At 39.2% G+C, this 25622-nt stretch overlaps 1 protein-coding gene across 2 annotated transcripts in view; it reads right to left on the minus strand.

Annotated features, from left to right (window-relative positions):
- EFNA5 (ephrin A5) overlaps positions 1–22457 on the minus strand; it is a 368306-nt gene extending 345849 nt beyond the window's left edge. For both annotated transcript variants that reach the window (XM_032476463.1, XM_032476462.1), the window contains exon 1: positions 22189–22457. In XM_032476463.1, coding sequence (XP_032332354.1) covers positions 22189–22420 — 232 coding nt within the window. In that variant the 5' untranslated portion in view covers positions 22421–22457. The remainder of the gene's footprint in view (positions 1–22188) is intronic.
- Between the last annotated feature and the right edge of the window lie 3165 nt (positions 22458–25622).

Below are 25622 nucleotides of genomic sequence, written 5' to 3' on the forward strand. Positions count from 1 at the left end.
AAGAGCCGACTGACTGAGTGTCTTGAGGGCATCTCACTGTTTCCAACACAGATTAATTTTTTGGATGGGCTATCACGCAGTATTGTCAATCAAACCCTCCTAGAATCATAATGTGACATCAGCCTTTGGTACAGCTGGAGTCTTGTGTGCTGAAAGGTAGCTATAAAAGAGATGGAGGTCACTTCCCTGACCTTCAAAATGTTTTCAGTCTCTAAGGACTGAGAGTAACAATTATTTTGTACTTGGAGCTACCAGAGGATGTTCGTCCTATGCTAAGGTTATACTTTGATGACAAAACTGGGTGTAATGACAGGGAAAAAATGGTCAATGCCATTTCAACATATAGTTCTAAGTAGCACTGACAACTCTCGGTAAAATTTACCAAGTGATCTTTTAGCCTTTCTATGGCAGTCATCTAATATGTAGATCTTTGTTCTGTCATGCCTTTTAATTTAAGCTATATACCTTCCTTGTAAGTAAACTCCTCTTTTCTGTTTTTCTCCAACTGTATCTCTTATATACTTAAGAGACCAGTAAATAGGTAACCCTCTACTGACTGATGGATAAACAATCATCTATTTCAAGTACCAACATTCAGCTATTCCATATATCATAATGCATATTTTAAGAGATTGGCAAAGTCCTTTGGAACGATATTGCTGATGTAACAAATGTCTAAAATTTCCTTCTTTATGTAAATTATCTACTGAAATATCACTAAATGAATTATGCACATAAAGCATATGGAAATCAGATTTAAAAATTAATCCATAATTGAAAGTTTCATCATATACCCCCAAAATAGCACTTCATAAGTATCTCATTTTATCTAACACTCTCCCCTGCAGCAACAGGTGAACTGCTTCAATAATTGTCCAGAGTTTTGTCCTTTTCACTGACTTCTGATGCATCACATGCTATAGGGTGGACCCAGACATATCACAGGTAGGTGGAGTCTGAGGGAGGAACACAAATATAGACCAACATATCATGTTTAAATATTTAAAAGTTAAACATTATGTCTAAAATTTATAGAAGTTACACATTAAAACTAGCCTTCAATATGTTTATTCTTCTCCCTTGATAAATGTATGTTCATAATAACAGAACTGAGTAATGCATAAAACAAGTTTTTATATGACTGAAAGTCAGCAAAATATGAAAGATGACAGAATTCAGTTAGTTTTGCAAATTTTTTGGATGTTTTGTTGATGTGCTGATGTTTGGATGAATAATGAAATATGACATATATAATTCATAAGTTATGTATTCATCCTCAACATTTTTTTCTTGCCTTCCTTTCAGCAAAATTATATTATTTTTTTTTAAATTGTATTTTGGTAAAATTCATGTAACATAAAATTTACCATTTTAAAGTGAACAATCAGTGGCACTTAGTATATTCACAATGTTGCAGAATCTAGTTCCAAAACATTTTCACAACCCCAAAAGGATCTCGGATCCCCTAAGAACTTACTCCCTACTTCCTACTCCCTCAGGCCTTGGCAACCATGGACAAAATTATACTGTAATGACTAAGATTTTTCACAAAATTTTTGTTCTATTGCCAAAAATCATCAAAAGTGTTCAGTGTAAAAGGTAATAGTAATCAAAGTGTATGAAATTCAGTTTCATCAAAAAGTTAATGCAAAAATTTAGTTCATATATTTTTCTTCTACAAAGTTAAAATTATGTTAAAAGTAAAAAGTAAAATGTAAATTATAACCACTGAATATATAAATTTTACATAAACTTAAAAATAAAGTTGACTTTCCAATTTACTTTTTAAAAGTTTTCTTATTTTTACAAAAATAAAAATACTCACAATTTGAACATTTAATGTTCATTTACAATATAAGATACTTACATAAATATGCACATTTAATATTAACATTAATTGTGTAACAGTGCAAAAAGTTCCTTAAGTATGGTATGAAACTGTTGCAAATACTAGGATAAGTTGTGGGTACCTCCTGAATAATGAAAAGGGACATGACTAGGAGAAAAAAAAATGGATATTTTGTACCAGTGTTGTGCTGCTAAACCAGCATGGGGAGAGAGGAACGTGCCTTGATTAGCAGTGTTTACCATCATTTAAGGCTACTCATGGTTGAAAACTGGCTTGCAAAATTCTTGCCTTTTTAACCATTGGCTCTTGGGAGGTGGGATGAGCAAGCTCCAGCACACCATGCTTAGTAGCATCTTGGGAAATGATACTTTGTTAGGCAGGATTTGTAACATTTATGCTATCTGAGAGAAAGAATTTGACAAATTACTAATTTTGTCTTTTCTTATAACTTAAGCATGCTCAGCTCAATGCTTCTCACATTCAAAAGTAGTCTCCATCCCTGATGTAGAGAAAAGCACAACCCCCAAACTTTCACTTGGACATAGTTCTCATTTGTTTCAAAGACATAGGGCAAGAGATGTGGAAAAGTATTTCTCTGGGGCCTGAATGATGGTAATGAAAAGACGTATATTTAGGAATTCTAGTCACTTTGTGCCAATGCTGAGCATCAGATTCAGAAAGAGGCTCCTGTGTATTATTTAATCGATTTTATGTGTTGGCAAAATTCAGAGTCCTTTAAATTACAGGGCCCCAGGGTCCCTTAATGGTGAAACTGCTTATCAATCAGATCAACTATACTAATTATGTTTGTTAGGTCATCTCTTTTTTTAGGTTTGGATCCACTCGATCTGTGCTAGATTGAAAGAAGGAAATTACCATCTTCCACCTCTAGAACTTCTAATTCTCCTTACATATCCTTGCAGTCTTGATATGCATTTGTTTCATGATTAATGATGTTCAGTACACAAAAAGGTGCCATTTGTGTGTCTTCTTTGAAGAACTGTCTATCCAAATCCTTCGCCTATTTAAAAAATTGGGTCATTTTTCTTTCTACTGTTGAGTTGTAATAATTTTTATATATTCTATTCAAGTTCTTCATCACATATGATTTACAAATATTTCCCCACATTGTGTGTTATCTTTTCACTTTATCAATATCTTTTGAAGCATAAAAGTTTTTAATTTTAATAAAGTCCAATTTATCTAATTTATCTATACTTTTTTCTTTTGTTGCTTGTGTCTTTATGTCATATCTTAGAAACCACTGCCTAAGCCAAGGTCATGAAGATTTACTCCAATGTTTTCTCCTGCATTTTATAATTTTAGCTCTTATATTTAGATTTATGACCATGTTAAGTTAATTTTTGTATATGGTGTAAGGAAGGAGTCCAACTTCATTCTTAGGCATATGGATACACAGTTGTCTCAGCACTGTTTGTTCAATGGATAATTCTTTTCCCCTTTGAACATTCATGGCGCCCTTGTCAAAAATAATCTGGCCATAAATGTGAGAGTTTGTTTTGGAATCTCAGTTGTATTCCATGAGTTTATATGTCTATCCTTAGCCAGTATCACACTGTCTTCATTGCTATGGTTTTATAGTAAGTTTTGAAAGTATGATGTGTGAGTCCTCCAACTTTATGCTTATTTTTCAAAATTGCATTGGCCATTGTGGGTAACTTGCACTTCCATATGAATTTTAAGATTGGCTTTTCAATTTCTTCAATAAAGGTAGCTGGAATTTTGATTAAGAACTGCATTTTTTGAATAAGTGGCTGACTTTGGAGATTATTATAAAATAGCAATCTATTTTATCACTGTTAGGTCTCCTGATCCATAAATATGAGATATTGTTCTACTTATTTATTAATTTATTTCAACAATGTTTTGTAGTTTTCAGTGTTCAAAGAACTTGCACTTCTTTTGTTTAATTTATTGCCTCTTTTTCTTTTTGATGCTATGATAAATGGACTTTAAAAAAATTCAAGTGTTTGTTGCTACTGTAATATTTTTTATATTCTACAACTTGCTGAACTCATTTAGTAGCTCTAATAATTGTGTGTGTGTGTGTGTGTGTGTGTGTGTATGTTTGTATTCCTTAGGATTTTCTATATACAAGATCATATCTGCAAATAGAGATAGTTTTACTTTTGTTTTCCAATCTAGATGTCTTTTCTTTCTTTTTCTTGTCTAATTGCCCATGTTAGAATCTGTTGTGAAATGCTGAATATAAATGGCAAGAGCAGACCTCCTTATCTTCTTCCTGTTTTTAGGGGAAAAAAAACCCTCCATCTTTCACCATTAAAATGTTAGATGTGGTTTTTCATATACGATCTTTATCATGTTGAGAAAGTTCTCTTCCATTCATTCCTAGTTTTTCAACATTTTTGTCATGAAATGGTGGTGGATTTTGCCAAATTTTTTTTTCCTGCATCTATTGAGATGATACGTAGTTTTTATTCTTTACTGTATTAATATTACATTGTTGATTTTCAGATGGTAAACTAACATTGTACTTCTGAGATAAACCTCACTTAGTCATGATGCATAATCCTTTTCATATGTAGTTGGATTTTGTTTGCTACTAATTTATTGAGGATTTTTGCTTCTATATTTATTAAGGATATTGATTTATGGTTTTCTTCTCTTGTGGTATCTTTGTCTGGTCTTGGCATTTCTGGCTTCATAGAATAAGTTGGAAAGTTTTCCAACCTCTTCAATTTGGGGGAAATATTTTGTATTAATTCTTGTGTGAGCATTTGGTACTGTTTACCAGAGAAACCATCTATTGTTGGGCTTTTCTTTTGGAAATTTTAAAAATACTAATTCAGTATTTTTACTTATAAGAGTTCCTTTCAGATTTTCTATTTCTTCTTGAGTCAGTTTTGGTATACTGTGATTTTTTTAGGAATTTTTCCAGACCAGGTTATCTAGTCTGTTGGCATACAATTCTTTATAGTATTCTCTTACAATGCTTTGTATTTCTATAAGGTTAGTAAGATGTCCTTTCTGTCATTTCTGACTTTAGCAATTTGAGATTTTCTATCTTTCTTCTGGTCCGTTCTAGCTAAAGTTTGTCAATTAAAAAAAAATTATTTCAGGGAAACAACTGATTTTTTTCCATCATTTTCCTGTTCTCTCTTTTACTTATTTCTGCATAACTTTCATTATCTCCTTTCTTCTGCTTACTTTTGATTTGATTTGCTCCTCGTTCTTCTAGTTTCTTCTTAAGGAGGAAGGTGAGATAGTAAATTTGAGATTTTTTCCCTTTTTTATATAAACATTTACAGTTATAATTTCCATCTGAGAACTACTTTAGTTTCATTTCATAGCTTTTGGTATGCTATGTCTTCAATTTTTTCCAAAGTATTTTCTAATTTCCCTTGTGAAATTTTTATTTGACACATTCTGTGGAGGGGGGAGGTTGCTGTTTAATTTTCACAGATTTGGGGATTTCTGAACTCTAGTGTTGATTTCTAATCTCATTCCATTGTGGTCAGAGAACACATTTTGTATGATCTCAGTCTTTTAAAATTTTCAAGTCTTGTCTTGCGGTCTAATATACTGTGGTCTATATACTGTTGTTCAGTTCTATTTTTTTTTAATTTATCTTCCGCTTAGGTGGTCTATCTTTTATTCAACATGAGGTGTTTAAGTCTTCAATTATTATTGAATTTTCTATTTCTTCCTCCAATTTTGTGATTTTTTTGCTTCATGTATTTGGGGGCTTTGTTGTATATATATGTTTATAACTGTTTGGTCTTCTTTATGGTTGGGCCATTTTGTCATTTTAAAGTATCAATTTTTGTCTTAAGGTTTATTTTCTCTGATAATATAACCACTCAAGCTCTCTTGGTTAGTGTTTGCATGTTATATATTTTTCTATCCTTTTACTGTCAACCTATGTGTATCTTTTTTCTTGTTAAAATTCAGCCATTGTTTTGAATAAATGTTCCTCTGATTGTTCCAAGTCTTTGGTTACTTTCCAGAGTTCTGAAAAACTGGCTTTGACAATCCTTTCCAATTTCTTGTTGCTTTTGTGGAGGAGTGGATTTCTGGACATTCCTACTCGGCCACTTTGGAAGTGCTTCCCCTATTCTCTGAGTTACACATTTAAAAACCTTTGTAGTCTTTACACTTGCTAGAAATAACTTTGGCTGAATATAAAATCATTGGCTCAGACTCTTCTTTCCTTAAATATGATTAATGGGTTGAGGTATTGAAAACTGCTTTGGCAAGATCTGAAGCCAGCCTGCCTAATTTTTCCCTTTATAGATAATGTGACCTTTTTGCCATGCTTGGCTATTTGTTCCTTATTTTTAAGGATAAATATGTTTATAACAGTAAGTCCATTTTACTGGTCTCAATTTTCTCTGATACACAGGATGCCCATTCAATTTATAGAGTTAAATTCACTTTTTAAATGATAAAAAATTATTGAATTATATCATTAAATATTTATTGTCCCATTATTTTGATTTTATAATTTTGTGAATTCTAATTATGTGGATGTTGGACCTCCTTTGCCTATGTCTGTCCATACCTATAATTTTTCTTTCCAAATACTTTTAACACTTCTATTTCTTTTCACCCACATTACTAATTTATATTCTCATTGACTTTCCTCCCTTAGAATGCTTCCAATTTTATTTTTTATTTCTATGACAACTTTGTTTTCTCTTCTATTTTTTTCCTTGGTTCTCCTGGGTCATGTTTCATCTCTCCTGTTGGCTCATCTCTTACTATAGTCTGTATAGTTCTATTCTGTGAAATCACTGGAGGTAATTTTTTCTTTAATTTAAAAAATAGAGAAGTATTTTATAACTATACACATATTCTCTATGGACATTTTTGTGTGTGAGAGTGTTATCTGTGGTGTATTTATTTGCTCTTGCTGCCATAACAAAGTACCACAGACTAGGTAGCTTACACAACAGAATGTTTTTTCCTCACAATTTTAGGGGCTGGAAGTCCAAAATCAAGGTTTTGGCAGGTTTGATTTCTCCTGAAGCATCCCTTCAAGACTTGCAGACGGACTTCTTTTTGTTGTGTCCTATAAGGCCTTTCCTCTGTGCATACACCCTTCAGGTCTCTTCCTCCTCTTACAAGGACAACAGTCCTACTGGGTAAGGGCCCCTCCCTTATTCTTTCATTTAACTTAATTACCTCTATAAAAATCACTCTCCAAATACAGTCACCTGGGGCTTAGGGCTTCAACATACAAACTCTGGGGAGGATACACTTCAGTCCATAATGATTGGTAACTTTCGCTTTTGTTTTCTGTCTTCTTAAAAAATAGAATATTTGTATTGAAGCTGGGCCTATATTTACTTCTTATCACTAAACGAGTTGGATTTTTCTGGACCAGCTATTTACTTTTATAGCTTCCTCTGCTTCTCTGAGTAAAAACTGGCCCAGCAGAAGGCTACACAAAGCTGCCACCAGTCATTCCAAACAAAGTATACATGGTTTGCTTCTGAATGAGTCTCACCTTTTGGAAATGTATTTAAAATTGAGGTATAATTTATATACAGCAAAATGCACAAATCTTAAGTGTTTAAGTTGATGAGTTGATAATTGCTCATACCTTGTAACCCTCACCCCTATCAAGTTATGGAACATTTCATCCCACTAGAAAGTTTCTTTGTGTTTCTTTCCTATCAGTCACTACCCACCTTTTCACCTCCACTTTCTTGCATGTCAAATGTGATTCTGATTTTTACCACCATAGATTAGTTTAGCCTGTTCAATGATTTCATATAAATGGAATCATACACTATGTACTAGTTTATATATGGCTTCTTTCACTCAGCATAAATTGTCTGAGATTAATTCATGTTGTCAGGTAAAACAGTAGTTTCTTCTTCTCTTGATGAATAGTGTTTCATTTTAAGACTATACCACAAATTATCGATATATTCTCTTGTTGGTGAGACATTTGGGTTGTTCCTAGTTTTGACTGTTATGTCTAAAGCTGGTATGAAAACTCTTATACATATATTTTTATAGACAAATATGTTCATTAATCTTGGGTAAATACCTGAGAGTGGAATGCTACATCATAGGTAGATGTATTTTTAACTTGATAAATCAAAGTTGTACAGTTTTATACATGCACTGGAAATATATAACTCTAGTTGGCCCACATTCTTAACAATACTTCATTTTAACAATTCATTTTAATGTCATCCACTTCTATAGATTGTAGTGGTGTCTGTGGTGTTAATTTGCATTTCTCCAATCACTATCAATGTGGTGCAACATTTTGTGCACACAGTAATCACCATATATCTTCCTTTGCAAAAGGTCTTTTGCCCTTTGTAGTAAAAACGTTAGTCTTGCCAAAGAGAAGGTCTGGCCTTTGCCCTTGTCTTCTGGAAGGTAACCTATGTCATACCTGAGAGGAGTGTCTTTACTTAGGGCAGAGGCTGGCTATCAAAAGCTCAACCATGTGAACAGAGGGTAGGTACTTTAGCTCACATGGAGTCAGTTAACTGAGAGGATGAGAGCAACCATATGGGCAATTAGTCAATCATGCCTATGTAGTGAAGCCTGAATGAAAACTCTGAACCTCAAAGTTTAGATGAGCTTCCCAAGTTGGCAGTGCTCCATGTGTATTATCACCATCAATGCTGGGAGGTAATGCGTCCAGGGAACAAAAGAAGCTTCACATTTGGAATCCATCCAGACTCTGCCATAGGAGTCTCTTCCTTTGGCTGATTTTCTGTATTTTTTTTCTCTGTAATAAACTGTAATCATGAATATAATCGCTTTCAGTGGGTTCTGCGAATACTTTCAGAGCAGTATTGAACCTGAAGGTGGTTTTGAGATTCCCTCTCAATCTTGAACTTGGTGTCAGAAGTGAGGGTGGTCTTGCGGAGAACTCTGCCCTTAGGCCTTGTCATTTGGCTAATTCTGGGTATGCCCTGTTTCATTGTATTTTTTATCTTTGTTACTGAATTACAGATGCTCTTTACATATTCTGAATACAAGCACTCTGCCAGAGGTATATAAGGCAAATATTTTCTCCCTGCGTGTGAGATGCCTATTTACTTGTTTAACAGTATCTTTTGATGAGCAAAAGTTTCAACTCTGAAGAAGTTTGACTTGTTATTTATTTCTATTATGGTTAGTGCTTTCTATGTGCTGAGAAATCTTTCCTTGCCCTGGTGTCCTAAAGATCTTCTATGTCTTCTCTAGAAGTTTTATGCCCCTTATATGTATTTCAGAATATGCTGATTATATTTGTCTCCAATCTTCTCACTGAAAGTGATGTTTACAGTAATTTCTTCATTTTCTATTGCTTTTGTATAGAGGGAAGGGGAGGCAATGCTGACCTGTGTTGCTCTGGTCATACCAGGAATCGACAACAATATAATTTTAATTTAGAAAACCAATCCCCATATCCCATTAATTTTATGTATTTGGAATCTGTTCCATTACTAAAAGGCATGAATTTATAAGTCACTTAAAAGTAAACTTTACTCTAGAAGATTACAGTACCAGCCCCAGATAAGCCAAGTACATGATATTGAAAGAAACACCTCACTTCTTCTGAGGAAGAGGAGATTAATGACATTTGCTTTACAGACGGCGAACAGGTAGATAGGGACCCAGTGCCCCATGCATGGCACAAATATTACCAGACGGCATTTGAATAAAGGAGGAACAATGGAAGAAACAAAACACAAGAAGCCAAGATAAATTTTTAAATCTAGGTGCTCCTTTTTTTTCTTAAAATAATATTTAGAAAATATGTAATTCCTGTTTCTATTTTAAACTCAAAATTCCCTCCCATAGACCTAGTGACTTTTACAAATGCTGACTTGTCCAGTCGAAGGAAGGAGACTTCATGCACTTTGCCCAGAAAAGAAACACTTGGTAAACACAATTTGGAATAAGATTCATAAATTGAAGTCATAAATAAAAATATGTTGCTGTCTAGCCCTACTTACTACTAATAAAATGTGAATGGGCTCAGAATTTCGGTGTGGCGAGGAGTTAGTAAGGATAATAGAAGGAATGCGTATGACAGCAGATTTAACTGACTATTCCAGGCTTAGCGGAGATCATGTCAGGGACCTTACTACTGTGACACTGTAATAGGACAGCACTACCTGGAAAAATTTTTGTACAGACATTTTGCTGAGTTATCAACCACATGGGTACCTGTATACATGTATGTAAATATGAATGCACATTATTTGTAAAGCATGCATGTGGTTTTCCTATTCATCGTTTCATGTCTAATAATCCAGGGCAAAGACAATACTTATGTGAGTCAAGACTAAGTAATTCTCTACTTTTATTTATGTTTCCTTTTGAGCTTTTCATGGTAAAGGTGACTAGTTTTAGAAATTGAGATGTTATATGAGATTTTTGGTCCCATTTGCAAAACTTACAACATTTAATTCAGACACTCTATAGAACCCTCCTTGCTTTCCTAATATGACAGTCTGAAAAGCTGTTTAAATAGCAGATAGCCTGGGGCTTGCCCTCTTGTAATGGTTCTGGAGGTGCTTTGTATGGCCTCCATATGTATAGAAAGGCAAACTTAATTTTTGTCATTGGCTATAAAATAGTAATTTCCTTTTAGAGACAGCTTCTGAAATCACTATACCCAACAAAAGGACATTCAACTGGTTCTTGCTAATCTCAGTTCATGAAAAAAATGAAGCAGAACTCTTTGGAAAGTAGTAACCATTCTTTCCCTTTTCTCTGTTTTCACAAGATGACAAGAGTATCAATGAACTGACGAATGAGTAGAGTGCCAATTTCATCTGAGGATTTCACTCTTTCAGAAATGTGGGTGCAGATTAATATGTCTTTAGATTTATATTTTGAGATGAAATTTTAACACTGCAATACCCTTGATATATAATAAAATATAAATAATATTCAGCTGTTATGTTCCATGCTAAAATTATCCCACCGATTCTCATCATTTATCATTCCTTTCTAACTAAAGAAATCTATAACTCTTAAACCGGTGAGTTCTCTTTCATTTACTTTTAGACTGCAATTGTAGCAGGATTAATAAATTCATTTCTTGCCTCAGTTCAGTGGCCATCTGTAATCTCTATCTGACAGATTTTTAATCCCCTCCCTAATTTCAATAAAAAGGTTCTTTAGAAAAAAATGAAAACAAAGTAAGTGTTATTACATTCTCATTCGTTGATTATATTCTGGAAGGGTTAGCTATTAAAACCACCAAGTCATTTGTACTCTTAATAGAACTGTATTCTGCTGACAGTGCTTCCCTTCCAGTTTCATTTTGTGATGGAAAAACCCATAGCAGCTTTTTCTGAAGTGTGTTTCTTGAAGTGTCAGAGTCCTGCACGATGTTGTAGGTCGTCAGCCAAAATAAAGGGAGGCAGGATTTAATAAGTCAATGTATTGGGGAAATTCTGGGTTAAAAGGAAGGAGTTTTCTCCTCTTTACTACCAAATTCTCAGAGTTTTGAAAATGCTAATGTGTATTATGACTTCCTGAAGACGCCATGAACTCTAAAACTTTTCCTAATACTGGAGACCATGAAATCATTCAAAAATATATTTTTTAAAAATGAAAACCATTGTATCAGGTTAATCTCCAACTTCCCTTTCTGTCAAAATATTGAAATCAATCTTAAACAAATCAATTAAGGAATAACAGAATATACAGTAGAATATTGTATAGCTATCAGAAATAATTCTTTAAAAGGTTTTTTAATGGTATGGGGACATGCTAATGCTATAATAATATGTAACTATAGAGAATTTGGAAATATTACTGAAAGTTATTGAAAATTACCAGAAAATCGGTAGAAAATTACTGAAAGGAAATACACACAGAGGAAAAAAATGGCCATGGTTTTATGACTGATTTTTTTTCCTTGTATTCTTCTACAAATTTTACTCTTTAAACACTACATATATTAACTTTATAATGTGAAGAAAGTTAAAACTTGCCCCTTTACTGCATTTTCTCTACTACTGTCAGCCCACGTTATTTCTCTATTTTAGGTGACTCTCTACTTTCTCTTTACCTCCAATCAATCCTCAATATCAAGGGTCAGCAAACTATGGCCCACAGGCCCCACTGGGATGCTGCCTGTTTTTATCAATAAAGTTTTATTGGAACATGCTCATGACTACTTGTTTATATACTGTCTATGGTTGCTTTTGCTCAGTTGAGTAGCTGAGATGAAGACTGTATAGCTCGCAAAGGCCTAAAAGATTTATTTTGTTACAGGGCGAGGACTAGAGAGGCAAAGGGGGCCCCAGAGTGCACTCACTCTCAGGAGAGAGGCGGTCACTCTCAGGACAATGGTGGGTTCAAATGTGAGCAGCACTGAGCTTTCCAGTAGATGCTTGTGTCAGTTTGGGCTTGTGAGGAAGAGACTCAATGAAAGAACTCGATATGTAAGAGATTTACTAGAGAAAATGCCTGGGAAGAGGAAGAGGAAGAAGGAGCAGGAGCAGGTGTACGTGGGGAGAGGGGGCAGTCATCAGATCAATATGCAGCTGTAACTCCTGAGACAGGAGAGAAGGACAGGAGACCTGTTAGGGGAGCCTCACAGTACAGAGCTGTTCTGTCTCAGCACCAGTCGCTGGAGAGCCCAAGAGCAAGACTGACAGCCAAGGAGTCCCCCAGTGAGCAGGGGTAGCGTGATGGGTCTGCAGGTGCCACTGCTGGAGAGTGTCAGCTGAATACACGCCTCACAGAAAGTTCTTCTGAAGAGACATCTGAGCAGCACACCTCCAGGCCCACCACCTCACTTATTAATATTTGTCTGTGCTATTTGAGGCATGTGGTGCACATTGCGGTTATTTTCTCCAAATCATCACATGCTCGATTTCTGGCTTGGGAGAAACTGATTTCATTTTGGACTAAGGCATTCAGGGGTGGGTCACTCCAGGGGCCACACTAGTGCACGGATGGGTCAATCAGAATGAACTTCAGGACTATCACTCAGTGGGCAGAGTTTGTAGTAGCTTCTCTCTCCTTGGATGTGAACGAGGAAGCATGTAACCCTGACTGCTGCTGGTTGTCCGTATTAATCAACAATGCTTAAAAAATAAATAAATAAATAACCAAGAATGCTTTCTCCATAAGTTACTACAACATATGTTCATGTATGACTGAAGCATTATGCTGTACACCAGAAATTGACACAATATTGTAAACTGACTATACTTCAGCAACAACAAAAATACATATATATATATAAAAGATGCTTTCAGCTAAAAGCAACCAAAATACTTGATTGCCTGATTGAAGTAGTCTGTAAAGAACAAGAAGATCAGAGATTAGAGGTTGCAGGCATTAGTTCAATGGTTTTGAGGCAACGTCTCCATGATTCCCTAGGCCTCATAATCACAGTAGCTCCATCCTCACACTCTGAAATTGAGGCGCGGACACGGGACCTTATTTCTCTTCACGTGCCTTCCTGTCCTCCTTCCATCAGGGACGAAAAAGTATTCTCAGGCATCTCAGAACTAGGACTGGGTAATACACCTACGTCTAAACCAGACCCAGGACCTACCTTCCTGAGGTCAGGGAATCTTGATGACACACAAAACAGAAGCAGAGTCCCACCTCATGTGGAGGTGCCCAGGGGCGGGAAATGGCTTCCAGAAGCGCAACACACAGAACCAGCCACTTAGTTATCTTACCAGGCCAGTCTGAGGATGAAGCTGACACAGACAGAAAGACAGAGCTGGGAAAACGCAGAGAAATGGAGCCAGAGCCCCCATTAAACCACACTTGGTGTTCACTCTGCTTTGGGAATTTTCTGTTATGTGAACCAGTGTAACCTCCTGGTGGTCCAGTAAGTTTGAATTGGTTTTCTCTTTCCTACAACCAAAGAATTCTAGTCGACTGCAGGAAAGTGAAGTTTCTTTGTCTTTAGACTTTCTAAGACTGAGTAACAAAGTTGAAAATCAACAAAGAACTTTGGGTTGTGTTAGTTAAGATGCTTTTGGTTTTACGTTACAAACAAACAGAAAAAAAATCCCTAACTCACAGTGACTAAATAACAATGAAATGTGTTATCTCTTATAACGGGAAACGTAAAAGTAGGGCAGCATCCAAGAATTCAGCCGCTCAAGCACATCTCTCCACTTGGCCATCGGCATCAACTTCAGCCAAAGGCGAAAATGGCTGCCTCTGGCAATGGAATACACATCATGGAGCAGAGAGAAAGAGCACAGAGCCCAGGTCTTTGCCCTCAGTTTGACAGGTCAACCTGGATCAACAGCACATGAAGAAATGGTGTGTGAAGGTACAGCAGGGATGAGACTTGGGAATAGCTGGTATGTATAAGCGTGTGCCTGCACGCACATGCGTGCGCGCACACACACACATCTATATACCCAGTGGCCTGTTTCTTCAGTTTAGAATAAATAGTCTCAAGCACCACTTTCATCAACATAATTACATAAATTAGTAACAGCTAAATGTTCACCATATGCCAGACATTCTTCTAAGTATCTGTACACACACTATCTCATTAAATCCTCACTGTCATAGTCCTTTGAGGCAGTTTTCACCATCCCCATTTTACAGACAAAGCAACTGAAGACACAGAAATGTGAAGTAATTTGGACAAAGTCACAAAGAGAGTAAGTGCCAGAGGTTTTTGATTGCAGGAAATCTGAGTACAAGTTTCAGTTTCAAACAATGCTGGATTTGGATCCTTGGCTCTGTTATTTTCCAGCTGTGCAAACTTGGGCAAGCCACTTCCACCTCCGGGAGCTGCACGTCCCTCCTTCATGCAGTGAGGTCAGATGACAGACTGTGAGCAAGAGCATGCTCATCAGTGTGCTGACCTTCCCCAAGACCCCTCAGACTCTCTGCTAGACAGACTCAGAACTCAGCTTACAGTCATAGCTTATTCCAAGGAACAGATACACATCAGAACTGGGAAAAGGAGTACAGTGCAGACATAAGCTTCCAGCTATCCTCTCTCAGTTGGAGTCTACAGACATTGCTTAATTCTGCCAGCAATGATGTGCAGCAATATGTACAGAGTACTGCCAAACAGGGAAGCTCATCTGAGCCTTGGTGTCCAGGGTTGCTGTTGGGGGTGGTAATGGAGGCCTGGAGTACTGACCATAGCTACTCAGACTCCTGCCCACCCCCAAGGACAAACTGATAGAGTGTGGCCCAAGGCTTCCACCATCAATCGTATCATTAACATAAATTATCTGGGATGACCCAAGGCCCCTCAAATGCCAAGTCCCACTTATCAAGTATGATATTCTGAAGATTTAGAAGTTATCTCCCAGGAGGCAGTCAAGGGCCAGTCTTTTCTTTGGAATATGAAGGGTTTGAACAACCAAGGCCTGCTAGTTAACCCTTTACTGCATATTCAGACTACACGAAATTTGTAGCATCTGTTGGTCAGTCTCATGGCAGGCACTCAGTTCTCTCTCCTTTACTCCCATCCTCACAGTCAGAAAGGAGCATTTAGCAAGTAAAGACTTGAGAGGATCTATCCAGTTTCAAATCCTTGATTACCCTTATTCAGAGATGAATACTCACTCTTTCTGGTCCCACAACTCATAAAAATAACTTGCTATATTTGAAATCTCAGAACCAAGTACTTTTAAAAGGAAAGATTCCTCAAAAGTCATAGCACTGATCATAGCAAGAAATGCCAGTGGTTCGAGGTTACATTTTATGATGATGTATCAGTCTGGTTCCTTTTAAAGTCATAGTCTTTCTTTTCATCTTATTTAGAAATACGCAGACAGATCAAGATATTTCTTTTTCTGTTTGGACTTCTATGCCAGCACTCTCAGAGATTTTTTGATTGCACACCTACTTATAAAATAACTTTGACCTAGCCCCTCCCATTTATCTGTATTTATTTATAAATTATGTGCACCTATACTTCTGTACTAATACATGTATGATACATTATACACACTCAGTAGAGAGCTTAACAGGATGAAATTGAAAAGTAAATGTAAATAGAAGTTCCAACACTGTCTTCTCTCACTTGAGTGGATCATCTTGTGACTCTCTTGCGGTGTATGCCTCCAGTGTGTGTATTATCATTCTCCACATTGGAACCACAGCCCAATTCCTTTAAGTTACACTATCCTGGTTAGCCTGGACCTCTCTGAGGTCCTCACTTTATTACTGTAACAACACTGACTTATGGAGAATATCATTTGATAAGGTAGTAGGGGAAAGAATCAACATGTATGAAATCCAAAACAATGGAATGCTAAACTGTGTGCCAAGGGCACTAGGGATTCAAGGCGATCTCCAAACATCGGATTTATTGGACTGAGGTAGTCAGGCAGGGTCCAAAAGAGAGGGAAATATGGCCGGCTTCTAAGATAGATGGAACTGGGTTGGGAGGGGGAAGTGAGCAAAGGCCCGGAGGGAGGATTTATGTGATCCAAACTGTGGAGAATGTGAGGCCAGGCTAACCAAAAGACCCAGGGCTCTTGATCTTTTCTCCCATGAAGCCACTCAAGTGATTCAATCTGGTTCTTTTCCTGACTCTTAGGAGCTCCAGAGCTTGAAGGCTGTCCTCTCAGGTCTCATCTGTCAAGGTGACTAAGGACTGTCCATAGTTCTCACAGGTCAGCTCCTTGCAAACTTCTTTCCCAAGCTTTGTAGATTCTGGCGGGCTCTCAGACTCTTCCCCAGATGGTCATCAATCCTAGGCTTTCTCTAGGTAGGACACAACTAATAGGTGATGGGAGGGGTGTTTCAGTCTAGATTAGGACCTCCCTGCATGGCCAGCAATTCATGTTTTCAAGTTAAAAGTCCTTACAGTAAGCTATGCAGTGTCTCATGCTGTGTGCAGTTTTCATTTAAAAAGTGTGTGAAAGGCTAAGGTTGAAATAAGATTCCACTGATACATCAACTCTCTCAGTCAGGCTCACGTGGGATCACGATTTGAGAAGGCTCCCTCTCCTGAGAGTAGGTCTGAAGGAAGATCACCGAGGAGAGAACAGGGACAGTGGGCGGTGTGGCAGGAAGTATGTGTTAATGGAGTTAAAAATTAATTGGCGCGCGTGTGGTAACAGGAAAAATGAAAGGAACAGATGTTGAGGAGAGGCCAGTTGCCAGCATGCAGGGATGGATGGCCTGTCTTTCTGCCAGGGCTCAATCTGAGCTCCGGGGAGAAGTGGTTTTGCTACCTCAAGGTCTTAATGGGACATTAGTCAGGGCTGTGGGGACCAAGTTTCCGCCAAGGAGACTTCATCCCAGACCAGATTTCAAAGCGGCGGGGAGAGCGTGGGGCTCCACACCTTAGACACCAGTTCAGACCCACCACTCCCAGGCCTGTGGGCCCCTGCAGTACCTTCACGAAAGCCAGACTCACAAAGCCTGTGGTTTTCTCTGCGCCCTCGTTCTGTGTGGTCCCTGACACATTAATGAGCCACCGAATCTTCACATTCAATCCAACCACAAAACAAGCCTCAGGCTGTGCCAGTTATTCTTTACAGCATTACAACCACGGCAGGGCACTGGGCTTTCTGCAGAGATAGGTTTCCATGCATAATTCTGTTCATTCATTAATTCCAGCAAAGATGCAGTGAGTGTTCCCACTGTGCGTGGTGCAAGCCAGAGGCTATGGACTGGAAATATATTAGCGAACAAAACAGACAAACATTTCTGGCCTCTTGGAGCTTACATTTTCAAGGGGGAAGATAATCAGCAATAGACAGAAAAAGCAAATTATAAGTTCTCATGGAAGGGATGTGTGTTATGGATGAAAAGAAAAAGTAAAGCCCAGTAAAGGGGATAGGGAGTCCCAGGGGTGGAAGTGAATTTTAAATTGAGTTGTCGGGACAGGCTTCTTCATTAAAGAGGTATATGGAAATAAGGGGAAAGAATAAGGCAGTGGGAACAGCCAATGCAAAAGTCCAAAGTTGGGAGATGTGTGAGTAGAATGAGCAAGGGATATAGTAGTAGCAAGGAGGTCAGAGAAGAATGGGACCAGAGCACAGAGGACCTTGTAGACCATTCTAAGGACTTGGGCTTTGGGTCTGAGTGACATGGAGCCACTGTAGTATTTTGAGCAGAGGAGGGTCATGATCTGACATGTTTTGAATAGATCTCTGATTGCAGTGTTGAGATAAGGGGCAATTATAGACACAGGCAGATGACTTTGGAGGTCACTGCCATGATCCAAGCAAGAGATGATGGCAGCTTGGACCAGGGTAGGAAGTTAGGAAGAAGCAACTTGATTCTAGACACATCCTTTTGCAACTATTCTCTTTAGCTGTGTTTGAATGTCCTAAAATATAAGCTATGGCATGGCCTTCACCATGTGTGAGTGACTCACTCTTATCTTGAATTTCTCAAACATACTTTTTCATACAACACTCATTAAGATCAATGTAGGAAAATGCTGTTTTAATGTCTAAGCCTCAGGGCAAAGATGGGTAACTGGCATCCACAGGCTACATCTGGTATAAAGTTTTTGTGTTTCTGTAAAAACTGAGTGAGCATTCTAAGAACAAGAGATTCACATAAAAATCTGAATTCCTAGCTAGCTTCACTCCCCAGATTGGAGGGCTGGCAATGCATTTTCTCGTGGCGACCATCGGCTGGAATTAAGTAGCTATCCCCACTGTGTCCTCCAGTCCCCTCTAGTTCCTACTTGGCCTCTTTCACACGTTGACATGACTTGACTAGACCATACAGGCATCAAGGATTATGAGACGGTCCTCATCCAGAGGAGTTCTGAGGAAGAGGAGGGACAGGGCTAGGGATCCAGACCACAGAAAGTACTAGGCCATTAGTCTCTGGACTGTGGGACACTCAAGCAGACAAAGAGGTTTAAAGCTCTTTTGCCTAAACAAATACCCTCTGTGGATTGCCTCTTTGGGCACATTTGTCTCCCTCCCTCAGTCCCCTCTCACACAGGTATGATGAATGAAACCAGGCCTCTTGCAGCCTATGAAGAAGGCTGCTTCTCTCCTGTTCTCCCCTGTAGAGAGCCCAGTGGGTCTAAGGTGGGCTTCAGGTACCAGGATCCAGGTCGTGTGTAGCAGAGGCCACATGCTCTAGGCTCCAGGGGGAAGACTGCTCTCTTACTTTTATGTCTACCATTTTCTGCCTTTTCTTGCCTTCTGACTAGTAAGATGTGGAGGGCCAACACTAGTATGAAGTTGTAAGTGACAGACTTGAGACACCAGCCTTTAGTCCCCCCAGCTCTCTAGGGCCAGGGGCTGCATGGAGGCCTCTAAGTCAAATTCTTCTAGTCATGAGACATGTATTTGCTTAGGGTTTGCCTTGTAAACCTTAAGTAGCTATAATCAGACGGTCAACGACATGGTGACTAGGGGCTCTGGCCCTCTCTGTCTACATAAGAGGTATGCTGGCCTCAGTGAGAGTCCTTAGTCACTGAGAAATATTTCAGAAAGGCTTGATTTCTGCACTGATTAGGAAAACACAAGGAAAGACTCATTCTTTCCCCCTCCCCTCTTGCTGTGGCTCCTGAGGATGGAGCAGGAGAGTCAACCTTACTCATAATACAAGCTCGAGTGCATGATCTCCTTCCTGACCCTCACCCAAATCATCTACACACCTCACGAGGCTTGAAATTTCAACAGTTTTTCATTTCACAATTAAAAGCAAAACTCAGAATGCAAAGTGTAGAAGCACCATCCTCTGGCAATGATGGTCCTATTAAGGTCTCAGAGAAGCAAGGAGAAAGCAGAGGTGATACAAGAAAGAATCCAGGTGTGTTTACTCTTCATCACATTATGAAAATCAAGCAGTATCTTGGGCTAGGCTAGACTCAGAGGAGGAAACATCCACAAAAGTTTTACAGCATCCCCTCATCTTTTCCTAATTCCCATCCTCCCTTCACCATGGCAACCTACATGTTATAAAGGCAGGTGAAGAGATTTGTGAATCTTCTCTTAGCTCCTTGACCTTCAGGCCTCTTTAAGTTTTATCCTGTGCTTTTGAAGAGCATAAGTTACCTAACTCGTACATTGCAGGGGAGAGGATTCCTATGGAGGATGTAAGAAATAGAACTTCTAAATGGTTAGCTGGAAATAGCAGGAGAGCCTTCACACTAATGACTGGCCACTCAAGGCCATTCCACCAAGAGAAGATGTCAGGCCTCTAACTGAGAACTGCTAGGGCAGAGAACTAAAATGTTTATGACTCATCTAAGTTCACTCCAGTCTTGCCTGAATGTTATCTGTAAAATTTACCACCACATGCTTAACTTATTATAGGTAAGTAGAAACATCTGGGAGAAGAGATATACATATTCTAGTTCTCATTAAGGTAGAAATGACTGACTCAAGATCATTCCTGAAGAACCCAGTTTTAAACAGAGGAAAAGGGAAACCAAATCTAAGAGCACAGGTGAACACAATGGAGCAAAGAAATCAACTAACTGGGAAAGTCAGTAGGCAATAGGTATAGAAAATGCAGTCTGCTTTTCAATGTATAAAGTACACTTGAGTCTAAAGTGTGATGGGGATGTGGAGCTTTAGGGATGAGCTTTGCCCTCACAAAGAAGTTTATATAGTGAGTTTGATAGGGTTTTAAATTCTAATGCACGTCCTGATTCTGCTTGAAATAAAGAGTTCAAATGGGTCTCAGCATTAAATCATCCCTCATATGAGGCAAGTCCATTCAATGTGGTTCCCAGATGCCCCTTAACAAGCTCTAATTTGAGCCAGGTGCTCAGGCACGGGCACCTCCCTATACTCGACTAAGTCTGAGCTGTTGCCCGAATGGCATGTCCGTTTTTCTAAGCCCCAAGAAACAGTGGTCAGTGCACCATTGCTAACGGTAATTAGCAGCCCTGCAGAGGTCTGGCCCTGCATGGGTCTGGTGCTGTCTCCTGGCTCTTGCATGGACCCACATTTGTTGTTGCCCACAGCCAAAGAATTGAGTTTTTTTCTTCACTTGTTTAAAATCTGAGGAGGAATTTAGACCTCAGGATGCGGATGACAAAATGCACACTGCACCCTTGTGAAGAGTTTGAGCCCCTGAGATTCCAGTGTTCTAATCACTGATACAAGGACACAACATTCCAATGAGGAGAACGATTCTCATGGACATCCTGCTGTTCTCAAATAACAGCGGCAAAATAGAGAAGCAGGAAAATATGACCAGTGATTCCGGAAACCAAAGAGCCTGAGCGGAGGGAGAGGAGGGGTAAGACAGCAAACATATGGAAGAGTTTTCAGCTTTGGAGGAAGGAAGCCCAACACAAGGGCCATTATTTCAATTTTCTTCAGTTTTCAGCCTTAAGAGATGCCCCGGAAATACTTTATGCTAATTCTCTTCTCTTAAAAAGCTGAAAAATCTTTCAAAACCAGAGACAAGTAATTCTGGCTTACAACGGGTTTGGCTTTTTCCCTGTTCTTCAAAATAATCTGTGTTTTTCCCCCCTACCCAGGAGTTAACTAGTTCAAAGTCTATGTGAGTGACAATTTCACAAAAAAAAATTTGAAAATATTTGCTATGCATAAATTCTCATAAAGTTAAATACTTAATGGGAGTGTTTCAAACAACATTGGATTCATTCACTTTTGAATATCCTGGACACACAGAGGATATCGCCTATAAAAAGAGCACTCTGGGCTTTTATTAATTTCCACAGTGCTTCTTGGCCTATTTTCATCTTTTTGTCAGTAGCATTCTCTGTAGAGAAGCAATTTAGCTGAGAAAAATAAACAGCCCAGAATTTAAAGCAACTCTTTTATTTTTCTAAGCTTTACATGGTTTCTGAGTAATACTTCAATAAACACAGCCTAAAATTTTCATGGGGATAAATGTCCTTTTGTAATATCTTTCTAACAAACTTTCATACTTTTCAAAAATTACATTAATTAATATTCATCGCCATCAAGGTGAAAATTATACTATTTCTATTACAAAGTCATTTTAATCATTTAATAAACATAAGGTGTTGACTGTTTCCTTGGATAGCAAGACAAACCAATCAAAATAACAGGACAAAAAAATAATCCCAGGCAAACAGACCCCATGGTCCCCTCATACACAAGTGTAAGTTTGTGAGCGTGTGTTTGTGCGTGTAAGGGGCATTTCAGGGTCAGTTTTAATTATCCCAAAACGTCACTTTTGAAACAAAGTAAGATTAAACGTAAAAATTTGAGAAATTAAATCTTAACAATAGGTCTACCTGTAAGTTTGGTGATAGTATCACCTTTTAATACAGTGTGGCTTGGAAAAGAATTCTCCTAGCCTAGTTTTCATCTTAAAATTCACGTATTTAACTATACCTATTCCTTTTACATCTATCAGGATCACAAAAACCATCATATCATTTGTCATAATCAGGAAATAAATATATTATTATCGCAAACAATAAGGAAAACTGGGGTACTCACAGTCTCTTGGCGATGAAACCTTTCGGACTTCCCCAGGTCCTCGCTGAATCAGAGTAAGTCCTTCTAGAGAGTCCGTGAAAAACCACACCAACCCCCACAACCAGGCGTCAACAGAACAGGTGCTGGAGCTGTGGCGGCACGAGTGCTTGTGCGGAAAGAGGTCTGCTGGAGGAAACTCCTCAGAAGTTCTAGCTCCTCTCACCACAGCCGACAACCTGACGACACAGAGCATGCGCTCCTACCCGGAAGTGCGAGGCTGGAACGGAAGAGCCCTGCCCCACCCCGCCCCGCCCCGCCCCGCCCCGTGGACTCCACGGCGTGTGTTGCGTCCGCGGCGTTTCTCACAGTTTGCTTGGCGCATGCGCTGCTACCTTCCTCACACCTGTAGCCGTTTGAGTTGATTCTGACCTTAACAGAATTCATAGCCCAATGCCCTTCAGCTGGCAAAATTCTTTTAGGCCTCACGTGCCGTATTCTAGGAGCCTTCTTGGTTCCTCCGAAGACGCCTCTGGTGTCCGTATGCCCACAGGGCCTGTCACATGACAATGGCCACTTAGTGTGTTTGCCGCTGGAAGGCTTGTACATAGCCCCTACTCTCTGCCAGGTCCTGGAAAGATACTAGAATAAGCATCACATATTCCCCAAAGACATGAAAAGCAACAGGATGAAATAGGGTCATTGTTCCCTTAAGGAGATCAAGAAGGGCTTCTTGGAGCGATTGACATCCGAAGTACTTTGTGGAAGTTTTTAGGGGGAAAATGAGGCTCGGGTTGTGTTCGAAAAGGAGGAGAAAGAAGTTGGAGGAGCATTTAGGGATCCGTGAGTTTACAGGGTGTGTCTGAGGCTCAGGGAGGACCATTAGCAGGGCTGAAGAGTGGGCTCTCAGAGTAATCAATAATGAGAGCCTTTAGGAAGTCTGAATTGTGGAGTGACATGATCAGTGCTGGACTATGGTGACACAGCAGGAGGAAACGGAGGGGAGAGATATAATATGGAAAGGAGAACGCATTTGGTTCCAGACCTGAGCTACGTGCTTTTTATCTATGGTTTCATTATATCCTCACAGTCCTATGAAGAGGTTGCTAGGATTTTTTTAATTACAGAGGGGAAAGCTCAGACACAGCTAGTTAAGTAAATTGCCAAGCTCTCTATCTCTATACCCTTAACATCTTGCTCAGTAAGTGTTTGTTGTATGAGTATAGACGAAGATAAACACATGAATGAACAAATGGATGGAGCCAGTACTGAATCAGTTCTGCCTCATGCTAAACCCCTGTTCTTTGCCTTCCACCGGCTGGAAGATTTTGCAATAGGCAAGGAAAGGCTCAATAAATGTCGGCACTGGGGTTATGGTGTTGCGAGTGGATGGAGGAGCCAGCAGGAAAGGAGGAGGTGAGCTAGAGACACAGCATTAGGGAAATCCTTTCTAGGAGACTAACCAACCTGGTTTGCCTGGAACTAAGGAGTTTCTAGGAACAGAAAACTTTCAGTGGTAAAACTGGGACAGTCCCAGGCAAACCAGGACTGTAGTTCTCCTAACTGGGAGCCAAGTGGTAAGAGTCATACATTCTAAGGCCTAGGTGATCACCCCACCCCAGCCCCACCCTCCCCCTGAGTTTCTGACTCAGTAGTGGGGGGTAGAAGCAGAGAATCTGCATTTCTAACAGGTGATGCTGCTGCTGGTTTGGAATCACACTTTTCTAGACACTGCTTTCCAGTTTGCAAAGTTCTCCTGCAGCCTCAGCTCATTTGTATCTCATGATGACCTTGTGGGGTGGGCTGGGACCACTGGGAGGGTCTGAGGGTGACTTCTGGCCTGTGATGCCATACAGTCTCAGACTGGGGAAAATGAGAAATAAATGTCAGACTAGTCACTGCCTTGGAGTCCAGTCCCTGGGGATTTATCTGTACTTCCTTGTCAACCAACCCTGATGCTCTAATCCCAGATATATCCTTGTATCCTCAGAGAGCTTTATATACAGTGAGTGCTGTCGTGAAGTTTCAGCCTTTATGAAGTCAGTTTCTTATAACCAGACAGAATCATGAACACTCTGCCTTTTCCTGCCATGTGTGATGTGCGTTGCTTACCCTGTGATCCTGAGCGAATTCCAGGAGTGCTCTTCTAGAAGCTTCCCGGTTCTAGTGTTTACAGAGATGCCATAGGAGAGGAGCTATTCATTTGTAATTTAACAATTTTCCAAAAGCACCCTTAAATCTTTATCTGACAGTCTCTGGATTAAGCCAGAAGCTGCTTGCATTAGTTTTTACAGCTGACTATTGAGGATGGTACATAGGTATACCAACTTTTACAAAAGCAACTAGAGTGGAAAAGCTTAGTTTTATGTATTCTTTAGAGTTTACAAAGCGCTTTCCTAGGTCATGTCTTGCCTAATCCATATAAAATTCCTCCAGGCATATTACACATTTTACAGATGAAAAAGATAAAGTGATGTATCCTAGGGTTGACAGTTAAGAAGCAACAGAGTTAGGACACATTCTCACTCCTACCTGTTGTGTATCTCTACCATTCATAAAGGCAGAAAGTCAAACCAGCTGCATTCTTTCATATGTACATCATGAAACACACATAATTCTTCCCTATGAATGTCAAGTCTGTGAACTATCTAGACCCTCACCAGCCCTTCATACTCATATCCCCATGTTGAGCACCCCCTTCTTTCCTGTAGCTCTTCATCCACTTTGTAGCATAAATTTCATATGTACATGTCTATTTTCTCCAATTAGATGGTAAGTCCTAGCAGACAGAGTCTTGCATTCCTTCCATTCTTACCAAGACCCCCAGAACAATGCCATATACATAGCAGGAGATCTGTGAGCATGTGCTGAACGTTCAATGACTATTAAATAAGGACCTGGCCTTTAAGCAGCTCTATAAATACCAGACAGAGTGAGATGTGTTTTAGTTTCCTATCGCTGCTGTAACATATGACCACAAATCTAGTGGCTTAAAACAGTTATGGAGGCTGGAAGTTTGAAATGGGTTTCATGGGGCTAAAACCAAGGTGTTGGCAGGACCGCATTCCTTCTGCAAGCTCTAGGGAAGAATCCCTTTCCAGCTTTTTCCAGCTTCCCAAGACTGCCTGCGTTCCTCACCTGCCGGCCCCTTTCTCCCATTTTCAAAGTCAACACAGGGGGTTGGGTCCTCACACTGCATCACTCTGACCTTCTCTTCTGCCTCTCTCTTCCACTTTTCATGACCCTTGTGGATTAGCATGTTAATTTCATCTGCAACCTTAATTTCCCTTTGTAGTATAACATAATATTCACAGGTTTCAGGGATTAGGCTATAGACATCCTGGGAGGAGAAGGAGAGCATTATTCTGCCCACCACACTGAGGGAGGAAGAGAGTAAAAGGTGTCCAGAAATTGGTAAAATGCACATAAACATAACTCACTAAAAGCACCTGCTACCA

The sequence above is a fragment of the Camelus ferus genome, chromosome 3 (genome assembly GCF_009834535.1).
Source record: "Camelus ferus isolate YT-003-E chromosome 3, BCGSAC_Cfer_1.0, whole genome shotgun sequence".
Lineage (NCBI taxonomy): Eukaryota > Metazoa > Chordata > Mammalia > Artiodactyla > Camelidae > Camelus > Camelus ferus.